Below are 16,625 nucleotides of genomic sequence, written 5' to 3'. Positions count from 1 at the left end.
CATCTATCTATGGTAGCGTATAATAACTTAACATGTTATAGTTATGAACCAATCTGAGCTTGCATTACAATTACTTTTGCTTATTATCCATGCAAAATGTTAGTCAAATGAGTTGAATTACCAGTTTACCTCCATTGTTAAGTGGAATGGTGCAACTACTTTAATTTGATTTGAAGAAAAGGAGCCTCTCGGAGATATTTGTGCTTGGACAAGTGAAGTTTAGCAGTGATAATGCCGAAACTAAAGATATGGGTCATGAAACAGGGGAGGCTGCAATATTATCCACATTTTTTTTTCTAGTTTGACAATTGATGAATCTGATAAGAAGATGAAAAAAAATTGTAACATTGACTCATGTTTTGCAACTAGTTCAGAGCTTGCTTGGTTACCTAATACCTACTTTCACTTCACAATGAGAAATTAATTTTTTTTAATGCATTCTGTCAAACTAACGTTAAAATTTGGTTAAATTTATGATTTATTCGAGTTCGCATACAATAGGAATTAAAATTACTATCTTGTATGTTGTAACTACTAATGAGCTTTTTTATTTGAGAAAGTTAGGGGCAGTAACTTTTGTATTTTGCGGCCAGCACTTAACCATTAAAAGAAAAGTGAGTGATCTCTTACCATTGGATGGCCAATTGATGTAATTTCATGGCCAATTGATGGTTACAAAATACAAAAATTACTGACCCCCTAGCACTCCTTTTTTTTTTTTGTTGCTCACGATATCTTCCTACTCGACAGGCTATCAAATTCCGATACTTGTTTAAGTAAACAAATGAACTTTTCACTCGATTAACTCAATTGGTTACTAATGAACTTTGATGATAAACTTGAATTCAGCAAAATGTTTATTATGAAATCACATTAATCCTTGGATTAAGATTTGTTGTTCATTGGTTGAAATCTTTGACCAAAATCAACATTGATTCAAATAACTATTTCCAAATTGAATTGCTTCCCCATTTTTCTAAAATAACTATTTCCAAAGTTGCATTATTTCTAGGAACTGAAGAGAAAAAAAAAAATAACGGGAAAATTCTCCTCTTTTTAAACGGATTGATGGAATGGGCATATGAATCTTCTTCCTCGCCAAAAACCCTAACATTGGACCAATAGCAATGAAGCAGTCGAGCATGGAGAAGAAGAAGCTCAAGAGCTTCAACGATCTCCTTCCTTTGGAGCTGATACGAGCAATCTTACTGAGAGTTCCCGTCAAACACCTTGCGTGCGTCAGGTGCGTTTCCAAACTATGGAATACTCTCATTTCCGATCCCAATTTCGCAAAATCACACCTTGACCTCTCTCTGGCACCCTCTCATACATGCCTCTTCCTCCAAGACAATTCTCACGCTTACTCAGTTGACCTCGACGCATTGCTTCAAGATGATAATGATGGCGTTGATGCAATAGCCCTCTCTCTCCCTTTCATGAAGAAGCCACCTTCTGATTTCCATCTTCTTGGTTCCTGCAGAGGGTTCGTACTCTTACACCGCGAACCACAGTTTCTTATCTTATGGAATCCACTCACTGATTCCAGCAAAAGAATCTCATACTCTCATATTGTTAATGCACTAACAAACTGTAGTGTTTTTGATCGTCTTGTTAAGGTCTTCTGCTTTCTCCATGATGCGCTTCTATGTGGCTTTGGTTATGATGCGTCACAAGATGATTATATAGTAGTTGTAGCATATAAGGATAAAGACGGCGAAAACCATTTTGATCTGTGTTGTTTGAGAAGCAACTCATGGATTAATCTTGATGCTGCACTTCCCAAATCATTGTACTGGGATTATTGGAAACCTAAGGGGTTGTTCTGTAACGGGGCTATTCATTGGTCTACTTATGAGTACTGTTTTGACATTCTTTTTTTTGATCTGAAAGAAAGAAGTTTCTCCAAGATATCTGTGCCAATAGAAAGAGACCTATATAAACCCCGTCTCGTCCTACTAGGAGGGTGCTTAGCCTTGTATGTGTATGAAGAGGATACAACTGAGATATGGGTGATGAAAGAATATAAAGTGGAGTCGTCTTGGACTGTCTATGAGATTCCTCTTAAATTCTTTAAGCCTCTGTGCTTATCTGCTAATGGGAATATTATTGGAAGAGGTTATCCTTCATATGGTGAAGTAAGGTTCTATATATATAATGTCAGAGGAGAGCTGCTCAAACATGTTCAATATCTTTATGGTGAGCCTTCCAACCACATAAGGTCCGTTGTGCATGTGGACTGTCTCATGGCAATCCCTAGCAACATCAAGCAGAAGAAAAGAAAAAAGGGTATGTTAATTTTGCTTGCATATTATTCATTTAAAACAAATAAGCTGTATGGATTATGCAGTAAGTTGCAACCAAATGTGAGTTTTCATCATTGATAGTGAATTTGAAGTCCATTAACCCATGTCTTGCTTCTCATTGTCACGTCTCCCATTGATGTTCTTTGGGATTAGGATTATTTCTTTTTTTTATCTTTTATGCTGTGAATTTTACTGGTTGGTCTTTTCTGCGGTGAATTTTACTGGTTGATCTTTTCTGCAGGCTGTCAGAATCACAAAGAGGTCAAACAAGGGAAGTGAATTAGGAGCTATCGTGGGATTTTCAAGTTGAGCTGGAAAGAAGCTTCTCAGAACTCTTATTCTATTTTTCTTTTGCTTTAAAGTATGATTTCCTTCCAACTATGTTTGGGGAAAACTCGAACATTTGAAAATGCAATTGAGTTTCCTTTTGTTAAATTCAATATGTCTTTTAATTATATATAATAGTAAAATAATATTTCGTAGATTATATGCTTTATTTTTTTTCTCCTATGTATGCAGTTGAAGTTTTACATTTGCTTCTTTATGTTTTATCATTGTACAATATTTCCTTTGTTGCATTATCTATGATTGATCTATCATTAGATTTGTTTCTTTCAATACTAATTTCTCTGTTAAAATAATTATAAAAAGCTTATATTGCTAATTGCCTTTTCTTCTATTCGTTGGTGGTCGGTAGAAACAGTGTAATAGGTCGTGCAATGTATACACAGAATTATCACACTCTACTATGAGATTTAACATGTGAATTCCACCTTGAGATTTATCAATTTGCTCATTAAGTTCCATTTTCTGCATGTAAGTACATGAATATAAGCACATAATCATCTTGATAACAAGTCAAGTAAAAGTGGATTGTTAAAAATCAATTCTCAGCAAATGGTAGAGTAAATGCTATAGCCTAGAGTGCGCTTAGCTTGTTGAGAAAAGATTGCATTTTTACCTTCACTTTTCTTTTCTTTTTTAAATTTGATAGTTTAGTAAAGCTTTACTCTGACGAAGCTATACAAGCTTAAAAGAGGGAACTATTAACGAAATCTCAAAACAAAATGCAACTCACCATTATTATGCCACTCGCCAATAGAACACACATATAAGAGGAACCTCGTTAAAAAACCTCTAAGAAACAAACAGAGGAAAAAGAGTATTCTTTTTATATGAACTAAGGTGATAAAAAATAGTAAATACTACAATGAAAATTTTATAATTAATATACTTTTTTTTTAACCATCAAACGATGAATGATAGGATTTGATTTTGATATTTTATAAAAGTGTTACCTTTATTTAAAGTATAGTTAAACAAACAAATTACACTTTTAATACAAGTATCTTTATAGAAAGATATTTTTAACATTTTCATCTGAATAAGTGTCTTAAAAATTACATAACACATCAAACCAAACAAACACCATTATATCCAAGATCCAACCTCACAACATCCAAAATAGAACAGCTCTCCCCCGTTTACTCCTCGCATATCCCATCTAAGAATATCTCTCTTTTTTTTTTTTTTTTGGTTAAGTGAATTGGACAAAGCCCTCAATTCTAGGCATTACACCCATGCTTTACACACCCACACAACACACTACATGGGTATTATGGGTTCTTCAACAACAACCAGTCTCAGCTGGGATTCGAACCCGGATGCAGCTTATAAGAGGCATATAGAAAGAATATCTCTCTTCAATCCTTCACATCCGTAACATCTTGGGCTTGTAAACGACAACACTATTTTGGTGGCAAATCCACTATGTGCACTTGCCCAGTCTGCTTCTTTGAAACCACAAAATTATTCTTGATGAGCTTGCTATACATATATATACATTTTTTCATTGTGTATACTTTCAGTTAAGATGTTAGCTTTGGTAACACAATAAATAATTTTTAGCTGATGTGTTAGGTATATCACAATGAAATAAGACTCAAAATTTATCTTAATGTCATGCAACTAATCAGTAACCAAAGGATTGATGTAGAGGTAGAGGTGCTTACCTGAACTAGGTGTTACAGATATATTGAATTCTCTTAAAATTCTCTTGTTTCCACAAACCAAATCAACACACCTCATGCATATCTGTTTAACCTTGCTTATGCTTATTGTTTGATAATTTTAAGGCCCAAATTTTTTGAAGTTAGGTTAAGAATTAGTTTTGATATATTTTAATAGATCAAGGTTCGATTTTCAAAAATTATTTTATTAGAGGTGATTGAACCAAGTTGTGATAAATTGATTTTTGAAATAAATTAAAATTTTTATCTAATTTTATAATTATTGAATAATTTTTTATAATTAAATTATAAAATTTAGTGGTTATAAAATAATGAAGATTTTATATGAATTGATTTAAATAATTAAGATTTGGAGTTTAATAATTCTATTTTTATGAAAAAAAATTAATTACATTATCTTATATTTTAAATTAGAATACCTATTTAAAAATAATTTGTAAGTTGATGAATAAACGGTATTTTCATATATAATTATTGTTTGATTAAATTAGGTTTTAATTTACTACTCTACTCTCCAATTTTACAAAAATACCTACATTAGCCATAAAATCTCTAATTTTTACTTTTTTTTTTCAAATTAAACCCTAACCTTAACCCTCAATTTTCACTCGAGAAAGTATAGAGAGATAATGAGTTTAGTGAACAATGTGAATAATAGAGTGAAAAAGAAAATTAAAATCACATGATAATTAATTTAATTAATTTTTAATAATTTCCCATTTTGAATTCAAAAAACATAAGGATTTCAAATAGGGCTAGTTACGTATCTCCCTCTTCTCACATGTGAGGTCAGTGTTTTGGAGTCTTCCTCTCCCCCATTCTCTTCCCATCTCGCTGGTCCGTTGCCGCTAGGAACACCAGCCGCCGTCCAGAGCACCAGCCGCCACCCAGAGCACCAGCCGACGCCGCCCTGCCCACCGCGAACGTCCAAGCACCCCCTTCGCGCATGTTGCGTCATTCACGCAGCCCCCTAGCCGGCATGTTTCACCGTCCCAGTGTCTTCATCCACGACATACAAGGACAGATGGTTGTTTTAGTGAGTAATTGGATAATTATTTTTTGTTCGTAAAAGTCGGATGTTCATCTCTATACGTAGCCGAATGGTTATTATTATTAGTTACGTAGATGGTTGTTATTTGTCACAAGTGCGACGGACTGCGAAGCTAGGACGACGGTGGCAGGACGTGACCCACAGGCTGCGCACCAGCGTGGGAGAGAGCGGCGAGCCAGGCACCAGGGACGCGCAACCGGAACGAGCAAGGCCTGCCTCGACGCGGGTTGCCGGCGGATGACACAGACGGGAAGGAGACGTCCGTCTGACCTGTTGGCTGCCAACGACGAAGACAAACGTCAGGGGTGGCTGCCGTTTGGGAAGAAAGAAGGATTTGGGGGTGAAAACTATTTGTAATTAGGATTTGGATAGTTGTTTTTGTAAAATAATTGAATGAGGGTTTTTGGATTTAGGGTAATTTGTGAAGTGGTGTTCACTTTTTACCCCTATTGGGCCAAATAACGAGTCCATTGTTCACATTGTCAAGATTTCTCATTGTCTCTGTAGCGGAGTTGTTTCCACTCACACTGTCACATAACTCAACACATACACAGTTATAGGGGAGGGGGAACAGATGGAAGAAAGAAAGAAAGAAAGAAAGGGAGAAGAGAGAACGGGGAGAGCAGAGGGGAATGAGGAAGAAGAGAAGGGGGGACCATATTGTTGCCGCTGTCCAATCGTCACCGCCGTCCCGTGGAGCTGCCGCCAAATTGTTGTGCGTGAGGAGCTGCTACTGAGCCGTCGTCGTTGGAGAGAGAGAGCGAGAGAGAGAGAGAGAGAGAGAGAGAGAGAGAGAGAGAGAGAGAGACGCACAAGCCAGTGAGAGAGGAAGAAGACGCGTCGTTCTGCCTAGAGCCGTCGTGGGAAGGATCGTCGTCGTTGCCATCCCTGGAGCCGTCATCCTGTGTCACCGTCAAGCCCAGCCACCATCGCCGTCGCCATGCACTCCGTCACCGGGAAAGAAACAGAACGCGCGTGGAGAGATAAGGGGTCGCGGGGTGGTTCCGCAGCCGTTGGAGCTCCGCTACTACTGCTGTCATGGCCTCCATGCCTCTGTCGCCGGAAAACGCTGCTAGAGTCGATTGTTGGAGTTGCGGTTGCTCTATTCTTGGTTCATTCTTGGTACAATAAGTCGTTTTGCTCCAAAAAGTAGTTTAGTCGCTTTTCTGTTATATGTTACTGAGAAATTTGCAGCGTTTTTGCGATAGGGTTGAGTTTTCGAGGTTGCATATAACGATTACAGTTGTTGCGGTTGTCGCAGAAGTAGAATGGAGCTGTGGTGGTTGTGGCTGCCACTATTGTGGGCCGAGAAAAATGGATTTTTGACACGCTATATAGCTGTTGGGTTTTGATTAGTTGAGGTAGGGATTTTGTTAAGATTTATTTTATATTACAGAATTGTTATAAATAGATATTGATGTAAAAAATATATTTCTGTGATTATGTGAGTCTTATAGATGTAGTTGTTTACTGGATTGAATTATTCATTGCTTGAGTGGTGTGTTGTTGCTGATAAAAATGAATTTAAAAATTTGATTTGATTGATTATTATGAAAAGTGGTTTTCTTGGTTTTGGAGTTAATTTGATATTGAAAATGAATCGGCTTTAGAATTGGTTTTGTTGATTTATCAGAAATGATTTTTTTTAGAATAGAAAATGGTTTGAGATAATGGAATTGGTCTGATTTTGGAAATGATTTTAAAAGAGTTTGAGAAATGATTTGGTTGGGATCCTTGAAGGGTGGCAAAGTCTGAATTTTAGAGAAAATGCTATCCAAATTTTATAAAAATTGAAAGTTTCGTTTGAAGTGGTTATTTAGAAAGATTTGGATTTTAAGGATTATATGATTTGATTTTGAGTTATTAAGAAAAGGATTACGTTTTAAGTTTGTTTTATTTAAAAAAGAATGAATTATGTTTTGAGTATGAATTATTAATGAACGTAATGGGAGATGTGATATTAAGGAATGAAGGATAATGAGGGTTGATTTTAAAGTCTGATTGTTGAATAAATTGAATGATATTGAGAATGTATTTGAAAATGAATTTGTATTTGATTGAGATATGTGTAACAGGGTAAAAAGCAGTGGCATTGTCCACTTGCTCTAGGTAAAGATTGATGTGCGTGGGGATCGCGGTGGTTTACCGCCCACGAGTTTGTTGTTTTCCAATTGAAAACGTCTGTGGGGATCATGTTAGTGTACCACTCATAGATGGTGGGGATCGTGGTGGTGTACCGCTCAACAGGTGGGGATCGTGGTTTTGTATCGCTCACCCATTTTTAACAGGACGATGTCCGGGTTAGCTACCGGACATGTCGGGTTGGTTGTATAGCCGACAGATGAGACTCATCGGTCACAGGGTAGATATGCATCATATGCATTTGCATGCTTTGTTTGGGTTTGAATTTGTTTTGTTTTGCCTAACTGTTTAGCTGTTATTAACTGCTATCTGAGCTACTTGCTGTAATTGCTATTTATACCTGTGTTTGTTCTGGTGTGGTACTTTTGAGATTGAGATTGGTGCTGAATTGATGATAGTGTTGATTGATTGCGTAATTGGTTTCTGATTGAGGTTTAGTTAAGTATGAAAAATCAAGCTGGTTCAGCATAGACTTAATGAACCTATACTTGGAACAGGCTGGTCATTCATACAGTCTAAGAAACTTTTAAGATCTTCTTATAAGAAAAAAAAGGCTTTGGATTTTGGATAATTAACTGATTTCTTTAAAAAGGTTTTGGATTTTTGCAAGTTAATAGTTGGTTTTCAAAAGTTTCATAAGACAAGCAATGAGCACTGTGCTTAAAAACAGTTTTCTTTCTAAATATCTTCTTATTACAATTCTGAAAATCCGTGGTGAGACCATGTGGTTAGGTTCTCACCCTCTACAACTTTATCATTTCAGGACGGGCGAATAAGTTTGCGGAGTGTTTGTTAAGTGTTGTTTCTGTTTCTATTCATATGTAATTGATTTTCCTCGTCTTTATTATTAAATTCTGAGTAAAGTATTGTTTTTGTCCCAATGTTTGGGATAAATCCTATTTGTGTCCCTAACGTTTAAATCGTCCTATTTGTATCCCTAACGTTTGTAAAAGTGATTCAATGTTATCTTGCCGTCATTAGGGACAATTTAAACGTTAAGGATACAAATAGGACGATTTAAACGTTAGGGACACAAATATGATTTACCCCAAACGTTAGAGACAAAAACGATACTTTACTTTTAAATTCTTGTAAGAGGGATAGGAGTCGTGATTATTATGTATACGGAAGTCAAAGACTCCTATTTTATTATTATGTATACAGAAGTCGTCATTATAATAAGACGTCATTAAGTGGGGTAGCCAAAAGCGTGACATTCTAATAGTAAGACGTTACAATAATGACAGAATATTTAAATGAAATTGTCAATTTTTATATATTCTCTACAATATTGATTTTTAAATGTAATAAATTTCTTTATGATGGAGGTTTTCATTTCAATTTTCTAATTGATTTTTTGATGTGTTAGGAGTGTGCAATGAGAGTTCAAATACACACTTAGTATTGTGTATTTAGGGTTCAAATATATGCACATAAATTATAAAAATTTAACTGTCTTAATATAGGCTTTTACAACTTTTAGAATTGTAATAAATTCTGTATTGTAAACTATGTTGTGGACACGAAGACCATCTTTAGTAAGGAATTTATCCCAATTCCTGTTTATGGCCCATCTGTCATAAAAAGTAACTCTACATCAGCTTTTGCGTCATAAACAGTAAATAGGAACTCAAAGCATCTCTCTCTTCTCCATTAGAAGGAACTAACTTTAGTTCCTGTTGTAGTCCCACTTAATTAATTAATTAAAATACTTAAAATTAATGTAATTATATTTTTTTAATAATGTAATTTAAATATTTAAATTTAAAAATAATTCACTATTAAAAGATATTAATATTAAATAAATTTATATATAATAATAATACACAATATATAATTCGGGATTACAATAATTTGTAAAATTACTTAATACAAAAAGAAAATATAATTAAATTCTATAGTTGACGACAAGCATTGTGAAATTATCATATGTGTTCAATCAAGTCCTCTTTCAATTGTCTATGCTGCTGCCTATTTTGAAGTTGGGCATTTCTTTGGAGAAATTGATGGTATGGTGCAAAATCTTCTTCTCTCAGCTGAGGTTGTGATAAGCCATTTTCAACATCATCATACTCTAAGCCTTGAGCAAAATTTCCTGCATAAGTGTCTCTTTCATCCTCAACAATCATATTATGCAATATAATACAAGCTCTCATTATGTTGGCAAGCTTCTTCTTTTCCCAAAAACGAGCTGGACCACGTATAATTGTAAAGCGTGCTTGCAACACTCCGAATGCTCGTTCCACATCTTTTCTTTGCCCTTCTTGGTATTGTGCAAATAACTTGTGTTTCTCCCCTTGTGGCTTTGAGATTGATTTGACAAATGTGGCCCATTCAGGATAAATGCCATCTACTAAGTAGTATCCCATTGTATAATTATTACCATTAATAGTATAATTTACCTCCGGAGCACAATCATTTAGAATGTCATCAAACACTGGAGAACGATCTAACACGTTGATATCGTTATTTGAACCAGAAACTCCAAAGAACGCATGCCATATCCAAAGGTCTGAAGATGCTACAACCTCAAGTACTATGGTTGCAACCCCACGATAACCACTCATGTACATACCTTTCCACGCCTTTGGACAATTTTTCCATTGCCAATGCATGCAGTCAATGCTACCCAACATGCCAGGGAAGCCACGACCCTCTGCCATTTGTAGTAGGCGTTGTACGTCATTTGGAGTAACATTTCCGATAGAGGGGTTAAATATGGATGAAAATGAAAAATGGGGTGTTTGTGAATTTTGATTTTGCGGTTGGATTATAGGAAATTGATTATTATAAGGAGCTTGAAAATTGAAATTAGAAAGATTTTGTGGATTTGGATTTTGAAATGTATTTGGTAGTGTGAAGTTTTGATTTGGAACTTGAGAGTTTGAGGTTTGAGATTGTTGGGTATTTGAAATTTGAGGAAAGTTTTGTAAGTAATTGAAGAAAGAGTTGAGTTGGTTTGGATCCATTTTTCGAACAAAAAATAATAGTAGCAGAATTTTGATTTTGTGTAAACTTGGAAGAAGATGAAGAAGAGTAGTAGAGAGTGTGAGAATAGAAGTGTATCTAAGTGGTATATATAGAGTACAAAAATATTAATTTATTAATAATAACGGTAACATAGTAACGGCTAGTTTCTAACAGCTATTTCTACAACGTCTATTTTTGCAACGGCTAAATTAATATAACAATATAAATATAAACAATATTTAATATTAATTATGATATAAATCATTAATATAAATTATTAATTAAATAAAATTTTAATTATTTAATTATTATAATTATTAATAAATTAATTATAATTTAATTACTTACTTAATTATTAGTTAATTAATTAATATAAATTATTAATTAAATAAAAATATCAATATTTAATATAATTATTCAATTAATTATTATTTTATATAATTTTTTATTTTTTATTTTATTTGCCATTTGGCAAATTTATATTGGTTAATGGGAGTCCCCATTCAGAGGAGCTCCTTTGCTTTGAATTTAGCAAAGAAACTCAAATGAGTTCCTCTCCAACGCCCAATCTCTCTTTTCTCTCTGACATCACAGTAAAAGGGCATTTATTTGCCCGTTGGAGATGCTCTAATACTAATCTTGTGTCTCTTATTGTTTCCCATGTTTTTTCAGGAGGCTTCTATCTAAATATCATAATAGAAAAGACTACTTAATTTACTTGCTTTTATATTTTTTTTATTTAGCTGTTTAATGATTAAAGATGAGATAATGAATGTACAAATAAAATTAGTTATATAAAACTTAAGGTTTGTTTGGACGTCATTCTAAAAAAATATCTATTTTTAAATGATATTTTTTAAAAAATTTTTTATAAAAGTAAAAGTGATTTTATATTTGGATATCTTATGTAAAAAGATTTTTTTGTTTATTCTCAAAAAAGATAATTTTTTATTTTTCTAATACTTTTACTTTTATTATTAGAAATTTACCAAACACACTAAAAAATAAAAAAGATCTTTTTTTATTAAAAAAATCATTTTTTTATCAATTTAATAGCACCAAAACAAACACTTAAAGATGTTTTATTTTATCAATTAATTACATACACAAAATATACATTTTTTTTATCATGCTGTTAACACGGTTGGTTTTAAGTAATTCTCTAGCAAATTATGGCAGACCAGACAAAAATAAATTAATGCTTAATCACTTTGTATGTCAAATCACAAAAGTTTAAAATGAAGTAGGTAACATAGTTTCTTAAGGTAATTTTTTTGCATGCAAAGTATACCAAAATAAAAGACTTTTAAAAAAACAAAAAAAAGAGAGAGAAAATAAAACTATTGTTGTTTAGGAACTGATTAAAAAAAGTTGTTTATTCGAATTTTTTTATTTGATTAATTTATTATAGTATAAATATTTTGATGTTAATTACACAAAATTTTGTAAAAGATAAAAGTAGAAAATATTGAATAAATAATTAGAATGTGAAAGTGAAAAATATATTGAATAAAAAAGTTTAATTTAGAGAAATTTGTTAATGAACTAAATAGAAATACTAAATAAATCTAACTTTATTATTTTATACACTTTTTAAAATAAATTCTTAAAAAATAAGATTTATATGTTTTATTTTTATAAAATTCAAAACAGTTCAATTATATATTATTATTTATTTAACTCTTTTTAATATTAATTTAGAAAACTAAAACAACCACATTTAAATATATTTATTGTCTTTTTTTAATTTAAAAAGTAAAAACAAATCTAAAAAAACAGAATAAACAAATTAAAATTTTAAATTTTAAATCTTCTTAATACTAATACATCATAAATAAAACCCTAAATATTCTTTTATACACATATTTCAATTAATTACCTCTTTTGTGGTAATTAAAAAAAATCTTTCCTTCGTAAAAACTAAAAATCCAGAACTGCAGCGCCTTCCCTCTTCGCCGCTATCGTCTTCTCCCGCACTGTGCACGTCCCTCCGCAACGAGCTCCCCCTCCCCCTGCGAAGATCTTCTCCATCCGCGACGCGCAGCTCCATTGGCGACCCATTGGCGACCCGCAGCTCCCCCGCACGCCTCTTTCGTCCTGGGTCGTCACAATCCTTCTTTGTCTAAAGTAATTCTGCTTGCACAATTATGTATAATTGGGGATTTTAAAAAATAAATGTAATGTGGATTAGCTAAAATCTAATTTTTAAAGAATACGTAACATTTTTTAATTCAGAAGCCAATCCAAAATTAACCCTTCCCCTTTTAGTTTTAGGTTTTCAAGGCAATTTCAAGTCCCGGAAACCGGAGTTGAGTGAATTGGTATATGAATTGCGAAAAGCTCAGCAATCCAAGCATGGATAAGAAGAAGAAGCTGAAGCAAACAGGGAACAAAGTAAAAGAGGAAGCGAGCATGGATAAGAAGAATAATCAAAGGAGCAAGAGCATTCTCGAGATCCTCCCTCTTGAGCTGATTCACAGAATCCTACTGCGGGTGCCGATCAGACATCTCGCTCGCCTTAGGTGCGTTTCCAAGCTCTGGTGCTCTCTCATTTCTGATCCTGACTTTGCAGAATTGCATTTTCACCACTCTCCAGCCGCCACCAACGCATACTTCATCATGAAAAACGAGACTATAGCTGACTTGATTTACTTAGACGGCAATGATGCATTACAAAAAGAGGTGTGTCCGCCTTTCAAGAAGAAACCACCTTCTAAGTTTTTGGTCGTGGGATCCTGCAGAGGCTTTATTCTCTTCCATCGAGACCCATATTTTCTTGTGGTATGGAACCCACTCACTGGATCCAGCAAAAGAATATCCTACTCTCATATTGTTCATCATAGTAAGCGCCATGGCTATAGGATTCCCTATGGCGTGCATCTGCATGGATTTGGTTATGATTCATCACAGGATGATTACTTACTTCTTGTAGCTTGGAGAGATTGTGAAGGACAATCTCGTTTGGATTGCTTTTCCTTGAGAACCAATTCATGGATTAATCTTGATGCTGCAGTCCCCAAACTTGTGGGTTTTGATTACTATCATTTTTGTGGGTTGTTCTTTAATGGCGCTTTTCATTGGGTGCCTTACCATTTTAATGATTCCAGCGATGCTATTGTTATATTTGATCTCAAGGAAATGACTTTTTCAACTATATCTGCGCCGAAACAACTGTTATGTTCCTATCCAAGTCTTGCCCTACTTGGAGGCTGCCTAGCCTTGTCTACTCCCAGTGATGATTGCCTAAATACTGACGTATGGGTGATGAAAGAATATAAAGTGCACTCATCTTGGACTCTCTATCAGATTCCTTGCTAGGACTTCCGGCCTCTGTGCTTATCTAGTAATAGGGATATTATTGGAAGAGGTTATACTTCGTGTGGTGAAAAAGAGTACTTCATATATAATGTCAGAGGAGACCTGCTCAAGCATTTTAAAAATCTAAATCTGTGTTATCAACGTCCCTTTCCCTTCTGCGAAACCGCTACTGTGTATACAGAGAGTCTCTTGCCACTCCCTAGTGACATTAAGGATAATGATAACAAGAAGAAGATGAAGAAGGAAATCGGTATGTAACCATTCTCCTATGCTTTGTACCAAGCTATTCCCGTTAGTTTTCATTGCATTTTGCATCAAGTTCCAATCAAATGTGACTTTTGTTTCTGGATGCTGAAATTTGAATTTATCAATGCTTAGAAATCATTGATCGCTGTCTTCCTTCCTGTAGTCCGGGCTTGTGGTGCAGTTTTGAAGTTTAGATTATTTTCATGTCTAAAACTTTGTCTTTTACCTGAGCTTTTTTTGTTGCAGGCCATCAAGTTCACCATAAATATTTTTGAACAACCTGATGTTGCTAAAGGTTAGCATCAAAGAAAGAAAGAGAATTAGGAGCCAACATACAAGTGAATAGCTTGACACATGGGGAAGAAGAACATTTGAAAAGTGCAAATGAAGTTTAGTTGGTTATGCAAAACTTTAGATGTTTTATTTCTTAGTTGGTTATGTAAAACTTTAGATGCTTTATTTTGAAGATTGCATAATGTACTTTTCTTTTATCATGTCAAAACCTTATGAATCCAATCCTAGAAGTTTTAATTGTAGATTCTTTTGGGGATAATACGTTTCTCCTGCAAACTTGAGATGCTAGGTGTGGAGTCTAGTGAATTTGTCAAATGAATCTCTTGTAAAATTTCTGTTTATCTCTGTTTTATCGAGCAATGAGATTCCTTAATTCATATGATGTTTCATTTTAGAGGATAAAGTGTGATTTTTTTACCATTTATTTCATAGGTGAGATCAAAAGAAAATATGAGAGATAAACTATCCAAGGGTGAGAGATCACATTTTATCCTCTAAAGTGAAAATTCAAAATTTGAGGATCTAAATTCCTTAAACTAATATGCAAAAGAAATGTCCAATTTAAAAATTAAAACAGATAGATCAGACTAGAGCAAGTCGCAATATTTTAGAATTTGCTTAATTCAAACTCTAAATTTTTGTCAGCTTTACTCTCTGATATGCAAATATCAAGGAGAAGGTCATGAATCTCACAGCTTTTGACCCCTCCATCACTCCTTTTTGCCACCATGACCAACTCATTCAAGTACTCTTCAGCAATATCTTCTACTTCCGGTGCATTTAATATTCCTGTATTTGGTGGTTGTATTAACCCTTTAGCAACCCATAATTTTATCAATCGTTTCACAGGAATTGCATAGTCTTCGGGATACATCCCAAAGTATAGAAAACATGGTTTTACTCGATGAGGCTAGCTGTCATAACTAAGCTTCAAACTAGGAAAGAGATTCAGAAGGGACGCGTGATTTCCATTGCGATTGAAATGCTGGGTTGGGAAGGTGAGCATGAAGAAGAATGAAGAACCTTCCGTTTTTTTGGGTTGAGATTTAGCATTGTGATGAACTCCACTAGTTACTAGGAGTCCAATTTGATTATGTCATTTAATCTTGATGTATTATCTTAGGTTTGATTTGTAAATGTGGTGGCTTAATTCAGAAATAGTTTGTGAATATGTCATTTTCTAAGTGATTTTATGCGTTAAGATTAAGCAATCTTGGATTTATTACCTAGTATTTAAGGTTCCATCTATCTATGGTAGCGCATAATAACTTAACATGTTATAGTTATGAACCAATCTGAGCTTGCATTACTCTTACTTTTGATTATGATCCATGCAAAATGTTAGTCGAATGAGTTGAATTACCAGTTTACCTCCATTGTTAAGTGGAATGCTGCAACTACTTTAATTTGATTTGAAGAAAAAGAGCAACTTGGAGATATTTGTGCATTCAAAATTATACAAGTAAAATTTAAAATTCAAAAATACACTTTCAAATTATAAGATTGAACACTAATTATTTTATTAACACATCCAAAATTCATGTTAAAATAATTTGTTTACCCATCCAAATTTATAAAATTGCACAATAAATAATTAATTGACACATTCGTAAGTCAATTGTAAATAATTGTGCTCATCATAAGAAGAAGTAGGTGAAATGTTCATAAAAATTTGTTTTTTTTTTTTAAATTATAACACATTATTAAGTTATATACAAAATATATTTGTAACACATCCAAAATCATAAATCTAAAATAATTGTCTTTTTTAATTATAATACATCTAAAATTATTAAGTTATATACAAAATATTTTTAAAATACATCCAAAATCATAAATCTAAAATTTTATTTTTGGATGTGTATTTAAATTATAATCGGTTAGTAATTAAAAATCTTAAAATCAAAATGGAAATTTTAAAATTTAGATTTTAAATTTCAGTTTTATTTAGTTTGTATTTTGGATGTGTATTTAAATTTAAAAAGACACCAAATTTATTTGGACGTGTTTATTTTAATTTTTTTTAAATTATTCTAACCTAGTTGAACCGCTAAAAATATAATCAAAATTTTTTTTCCTTGACTAAACTGGTTTTTACTATTGTTAACACTTGAAGTCTTAAGACAAAAGAAACAAGCTAAGCTTTTCTTTTTATTAACTTTTACTTGCATTGTGATGCATGATGAAAAGATCCGTGAATCTTCGTCCAATGAGAATTAAAATTACTATCTTATAACTACTAATGAGCTTTGATGGTGAACTTGAATTCAG

The 16,625-nt window shown here is 33.4% G+C and overlaps 2 protein-coding genes and 1 pseudogene across 3 annotated transcripts; 2 read left to right on the top strand and 1 right to left on the bottom strand.

Moving 5' to 3' along the window:
• Nucleotides 1-1,010: 1,010 nt before the first annotated feature.
• LOC107635569 (F-box/kelch-repeat protein At3g23880) lies at nt 1,011-2,785 on the top strand. The gene is made up of 2 exons (XM_016339072.3): nt 1,011-2,286; nt 2,545-2,785. The coding sequence occupies exons 1-2, from the start codon at nt 1,128-1,130 to the stop codon at nt 2,580-2,582; spliced, it is 1,197 nt and encodes a 398-aa protein (XP_016194558.1). The 5' UTR covers nt 1,011-1,127; the 3' UTR covers nt 2,583-2,785.
• A 6,666-nt stretch (nt 2,786-9,451) lies between these two features.
• On the bottom strand, nt 9,452-10,189 carry LOC148569555 (uncharacterized). Its single transcript, XM_088485118.1, has one exon. The coding sequence runs from the start codon at nt 10,187-10,189 to the stop codon at nt 9,452-9,454; it is 738 nt and encodes a 245-aa protein (XP_088341244.1).
• A 2,191-nt stretch (nt 10,190-12,380) lies between these two features.
• On the top strand, nt 12,381-14,757 carry LOC148569554 (F-box protein CPR1-like; annotated as a pseudogene). The gene is made up of 2 exons (XR_015881232.1): nt 12,381-12,623; nt 12,765-14,757. The product of XR_015881232.1 is annotated as an F-box protein CPR1-like (transcript).
• The last annotated feature ends 1,868 nt before the right edge of the window (nt 14,758-16,625 follow it).

The sequence above is a fragment of the Arachis ipaensis genome, chromosome B4, assembly GCF_059453495.1.
Source record: "Arachis ipaensis isolate K30076 ecotype BB chromosome B4, ASM5945349v1, whole genome shotgun sequence".
NCBI lineage: Eukaryota > Viridiplantae > Streptophyta > Magnoliopsida > Fabales > Fabaceae > Arachis > Arachis ipaensis.
Note: the sequence above shows the minus strand (reverse complement) of the source record. Positions and strands in the feature narration are given on the sequence as shown.

Excerpts from the sequence above, each read along its gene's own strand:
- LOC148569555 (XM_088485118.1), bottom strand. The coding sequence starts at position 10,189 with ATGGCAGAGGGTCGTGGCTTCCCTGGCATGTTGGGTAGCATTGACTGC.
- LOC107635569 (XM_016339072.3), top strand. The coding sequence starts at position 1,128 with ATGAAGCAGTCGAGCATGGAGAAGAAGAAGCTCAAGAGCTTCAACGAT. Across the intron at positions 2,287-2,544 it reads GCAGAAGAAAAGAAAAAAGG|GCTGTCAGAATCACAAAGAG; the intron begins GTATGTTAATTT and ends TCTTTTCTGCAG.